The sequence below is a fragment of the Vigna radiata genome, unplaced genomic scaffold (genome assembly GCF_000741045.1).
Source record: "Vigna radiata var. radiata cultivar VC1973A unplaced genomic scaffold, Vradiata_ver6 scaffold_122, whole genome shotgun sequence".
NCBI classification, from domain to species: Eukaryota; Viridiplantae; Streptophyta; class Magnoliopsida; order Fabales; family Fabaceae; genus Vigna; species Vigna radiata.
In genome coordinates, this window is record NW_014543108.1 from 622,128 (window position 1) to 628,158 (window position 6,031).

The 6,031-nt window shown below is 27.5% G+C and overlaps 1 protein-coding gene across 1 annotated transcript; it reads left to right on the forward strand.

Moving 5' to 3' along the window:
* Positions 1-4,610: 4,610 nt before the first annotated feature.
* LOC106752971 (phosphopantothenoylcysteine decarboxylase-like) lies at positions 4,611-5,459 on the forward strand. Its single transcript, XM_014634755.1, has 2 exons — positions 4,611-4,943; positions 5,214-5,459. The coding sequence occupies exons 1-2, from the start codon at positions 4,611-4,613 to the stop codon at positions 5,457-5,459; spliced, it is 579 nt and encodes a 192-aa protein (XP_014490241.1).
* The last annotated feature ends 572 nt before the right edge of the window (positions 5,460-6,031 follow it).

The following is a 6,031-nucleotide window of genomic DNA, read 5'->3' on the forward strand; positions in this document are numbered from 1 at the left end:
ATTCAGTTATTTTTGCCTAGCCTAAGCGCAAGGAGTAGTGGCAAGGGAGGCTCCTACTGTTCTCTGTTTTTGGTTCGGCCTTGTGGAGAACCATTTCTTCCTTCGAATTTCTAGTTTTGATTGGGTTTTTTCCTGTTTTTGGGTGTGTGAATTTAGGGGTTCTTGATATGGGTTTTGGGTACCTGCTGCTCGCGTTTTGGGATGGTGGTACTGAAGGTTGGGCCGTGAGGGAGAAAATGGTGGTGGTGGAAGTGTTTGGGGATTTGATGTTTTGATTTGGGTGGTTCTTTGTTATGTTGTGATGGGTTAAGGTTGAAAAGAGTTTGGCCGTGGTGGTGACCGATTGGGTGGTGGACCTTTGGGCTAGTTTGGGTTGGGCTAGCTAGGCTTGTAAGGTTGTGACTTTAGTTAGACATTGATTTGCAAAATAAGAGATGAAACAATAATAATTAAAAATAAAAATAATAATAATGATGAATTAAATTAATGGAAACGAAATTGAAAATAAATTATGTTAGAAAAGAGATGCTTTGTGTAAAATTAATTTTTTCAAAAGCTTTACAAAACCTTTGATTTTTTTTAAATCAATAAAACGATAAGTGATGAATCAATAATAAAAAAGAAAGAATAGAGAAATATTAACACTAGTATTCACTTATCTTGGCATAAAACTATCGTGTCACAAAATGTATTGTCATTAAACTCTCACCTACTTTATTTATAAACACCGCAAATCTATCGCACAACCTTTTTAAATAGAACTCCTCCTACTTTTGAATCGGACCATGATATTTTAACAATAGATTATTTGTCACTATTTTATTGATTCGTATATTTAAAACGAACCAATCACAAACTGTTACATAAGTGGTTGTAAAAAAGTTGTCAAAAAAAAACTATTAAAGATACATTTTCCTTTTGAATTCTACATGATTCTCCAATCAACACTCAAAACGATAACATACTACTTGACAAAGGATTACATACTAATAACCATATAAGTATAAGCATATTGTGCAGAAAATATGCATTCATTATTCGAACTCAAAAGTCCCCAATAGATCATACATATAAAAATCATGCTACTATGTCATTTGGAAGCTTGCTCTCTTCCATCCCACTTATAAACGAGTTTGCTCTTGTACCATCAAAGTCAACTCATAGACAATATGTAAAAGTGGACTAATGTAAATAAAACATGAAATCGTAAAATATTATCATAATCTAATGTATTATGTAATTAGTGTTATTGCATAAAACATTTTCAATTTGCACTTTCACACATTAAAGAAACATAATCTACCCTTAAGCTACAAAATTATTATATGTTAGTTAGAAGCACAAATTGATAACTAACTAAAATAACATAAAACATATAAAGACTACTAATTCACTAAATAATGTAACATAAATTCATCAAACAACCTACTATTATATGATGTTTACAATTGTTAAACACCTTGATAGGTGAACAACATCTACAACATCAAACACCACATCTAAAATATAGTTTAGTACAAAAAGATCTTTGATAAAAAAAAAAGTATTTCATATGTATCACATCCTCACTCTTAATATTTATTGTAAGTAAAATATCATCCACATATATAATAAAAAACAAGTCTTACTTCGACAATCTTTGAGTATATATGTTCAAAAATATTCTCATTAAAATCTAATGACCATTAGTAAGAGATTGGTTTCAACCCATAAATAAATTTATTAAGCTTGTAAACTAAATCTTCATACAACAAAGAAAAATATTTAAGGTTTTTTTATGTAAATCTTTTTCTCATGATCTTCGTCAAGAAGTATTTTTTTCACATATATTTGATATAACTAAAAGTAAAAAGTGAGTCTTTAGACTTATAACTACTAAAAAAAAGAAATTTTCTTGGATATAGTAGGAAAAAAAATCTTAGTATAATTGATTCATTTTTTTAGTAAACCATTTTCTAACAAGTCTTGTTTTATGTCTCAATATTGCATTGTGAGTTTTTCTTTACTTTAAAGACTCATTTATGTGCAATGGCTTTCACACCATTAGACAACTTAATTAATGAGACTCTAACTTGATTAAATGTCATAAAATTAATTTCATTTCATGGCATTATACCACAAATGTAATTTCTCATAACTCATGGCTCATGTAAACATTCAGGATCGTTTTTGGAACAAATGTTATAGTTTGATTCTTATAAATAGACTACATAACCACAAAGAATTGTTGACTTTTCAACCCTAAGAAATATTCTTAATGTTGGTTCAATAAGTAATTTAACATTATCATATTGTTCATAATCAACAATTTGATGTCTACTATCATCTTCAGCAACTTATGAAACTTCATAGTCTAACTCTTTTTGAACATAAGAGAGATGAACGACTATCAATTTAATTTGTTACTTAATATTGATGGTTGAGTCTCAGTACTATTTTACAAAAATAAAGTCTTAAAATTGATTACTCCTATTAATCATATTCAATAAATTTTGCACTTTATGATTTCACAATTTTAGTGTCTTGAAATGAAAACATCCATAAATTTTTCACTTATCCAATAAAAGATCCAATATAAAAACATTACAAAGAAATTCAAAATCTTGGCATCACTCTCGTCCCACCTCTAACCTCTAACAATAGCTAGTGGGAGTTCTGAATATGACTCAATGACTTCTTCCACCATTTGCTAAGCTAAAAGACACTATTATGAACAAAAGATGGAGCAGAGAAAGAAGAGTGAAAGTTTAGCTAATATGATCTTTTTGAATTTTTCATTGAGTTGAATATTGAATTAATTATACATAGGCTCATTGAGTATTGTTTAGAAGTTTGGCAACAACTTTAAATGTTTATTCTTTTTGGACAAAATTTAATGAAGTAATGTATTTTTTTTTTCTAATTTTATCTTAAAGTATTAGTAATATTGATAAATTGTTTTTTCTTAACATAATTTTATTACGAAGAAGTGATATAAACAAATTTCTAATTGAAGTTGTGTTTAGAAAAAAGTTTTTTTGCATAAATAATTTATAAAATTATGAAATTCTAAAATATTAAAATTATGAAATTATGAAATTACATATAATTATATAATTATAAAATTATAAAATTATAAAATTATAAAATTATGAAATTAAATAATTATGAAATTACGAGATTATGAAGTTGGGAAGTTATGAAATCATAAAATTATAAAATTAAAAATTACAAAATTATAAAATAATACAGATAAAACATCAGTTACATCACTTAATTGCATGAAAAAGTAAACAACTTAATTAAAAAAATGTAAATATTTTTAGTAATCAATAAATAAAAAAATATATTTAAAACTTTATTACAACTCTCTTTTTTCTTCACTACTTTTCTTTGTTGTTGTTTGCTGTTTCCCTTTCTTCTCCTTCTCTGACCCTTCTTCTTTATTTCTCTTCTCATTTGTACTATTCATTTGGTTTAAATAAAACTTTGTTTAACTTGTATTTATACTATTAATCTGGTTTAAATAATTAAATATTTGAGCACACGTTAATATTGTATTTATTAAAATATTTTCTGAAGTCGTGGTTTCTAATTTTTAAATTGAAATTGTAAAAACTTTTGTTGTCACAAAATTTAAATTTTATTGTCATTTAAAAACATTAATATATTATTATTTCAATGGCAATTTTAAATTTATGATTAAAAAATGACCACTTAAATATAAAATAAAAAAGAGTTGTTTTATACTTGCTTATATTTTGATTATGGATTTACTTTCGGCTTATTTAAATCCCAAATAATATATATTTGACAATCACAACGTGTCATAGTTTCAACACAGAAAATTGAAAAGACTTGAGTTTGTCATATATCTTTAGAGAAATAAAACTTTGACACACTTAAATTTTTTACATTTATTTGACACTATCCTTACTTACTTTTTAATCTTTTTTTTCTTGAAAAACTACAAAACTTTATATTTTTTGGACCATTTTACCCTTATATGTTGTGTCAATGAATGTAAAAGTGTGTCATGGTATTATTACTCTAATATCTTTATTATCTGTTCCTGAAAACTTTTACCAGAAAGAGAAAAGGTGATGAACTTTTCTGTACACTTTCATTATTTTTGTTTATGCATTCTTTGTTCGTTATCCATTCTTTGACAAAGGTTCATGCAACATTAATTTCTTGTTCAGTGCAGTATGTCATGCATGATACAATAAATTGATATGTTTCAAGATTCACCTCTCCCACTTCTTGCTGTAATCTTGCATGGTCTCCGAATATGTAGACATTTATTGAGTGTCAAATGATGCAAGCAAATCTTCTTTGCTGAAACTATCAACTTTCTTTCTTGATGTTACAAGCAATTCTATTCTTCATGACCAAATTTTTATGTCTTCACATATTTGTAACAAGAATCAATGTTATTTCCCATCTTCTACAGAAAACATGTTATTCTTATATGTGCTTCCTTTTGTTAATTGCAGTTCTTAGATATACATGCATGTGTAAATATAAACCTGTGATGCTTTGTTTTTTTAATTTTTGCATTAGTGTGTAGTAACTGATAAATGAAAACTAAAGTATGGTTATATATTGACAATTGTTGAAATTTGTGGATGATGAGTGACCCAAATCCTGCGAGTAATATTCCACAGTCTTCTCAAAGTAATATTCCACAGTCTTCTCTAAGGTATGTTGTTCGGCCTAGAAGGCCTCGGATTCTGCTTGGTGCTTGTGGATGCACTGATGCTGCAAAATTTTCACTTCTTTGTCATTCTTTTAGAAGATGGTCAAGCATAGAAGTTGTTATGACACGAGCCTCGATACCTTTTATTGAAGTTTCACAAACTCCCCGTCCAGTTTTTTTTAATCCTAGAAAAACTGCTTCTCATCATCTGGAATGGGCTGATGTCTTTGTCATTGCTCCATTGTCTGCAAATACCCTTGCCAAGGTAATCAAACCAATAAACTTAGCTATGTGTCAAGCCAACTGAATCATTTACTGCAACAACAGAATAATGCAGAGGTTGTCTAGATCACACAACACTATTCAGTTCGATCAGATTAGGGAAAAACTTAAGTACAATAGTTGTTGTTATGTTGTTCATGAATTGAAGTTTTATATGAGACTTTAACATTGGTTTTTACTCTCAATTTTTGTTTTACTGTTTAAGTTCAGTTCTTTAACATTGGGAGTTTGTTGTTTCACCTATGTGTTGTAGATTGCGCAAGGGATATGTGACAATTCTTTGATAGAAGTTGTGCGAGGTTGGGACCGTAACAAGCCATTTTACGTTGCACCTGCCATAGACCCTGTTACGTGGAATAATCCTTTGACAAGACAATATCGCAAAAGATGCGATGAACTTGGCATTAATATCATCGATCCCTCTCCACGGGGTGAAATGGCTGACCCTACTGAAATTTCTTACATTGTCAAAATCTCTAATGAAGAAATTTGGGACTAATGTTTTTTTAACTAGACGAATCACTCAACAACTTATTAAATATTTTTTTTAAAAATAAATTTAAACAAACTAATAAGATGGTGATACCTATTATAAAAAAATTGTTAAAAAAAGTTATTAAAATATTACGATCCATCTTTTTATGATTGTTTGATTGATTTTTTTTTTTATTTATTTGATGCTTAACAACTTTATTCGATAACTTCACTTTCATTATTACTTTTTTTTTTCAATTTTTCTTTTTTTTTAATTATTGTATTATTTGTAAGTTGTTAAGTATATTTTAAAATATTACTTTTATATAAGTAACTTATTTCTAATTATTATTCAAATATATATGATAATTCTCATTTGTTTTTCAGTTCTAAGTGTGTATTTGGATGATACTTAACTAGTTAAGTTAAATTTAATGAAAATTAAAAAAAATACTCTAATTTTTAATTCAAGTTGAGTTTAAGGTGTATTTTCCTTCTAATAAAAAATATCAAATGTTGATATAATTTCAACAAAGAAAATGAAAACTTATAACTTAAGGCATCCTAAAATTCATTGACTCTAGTAACAAACATGAT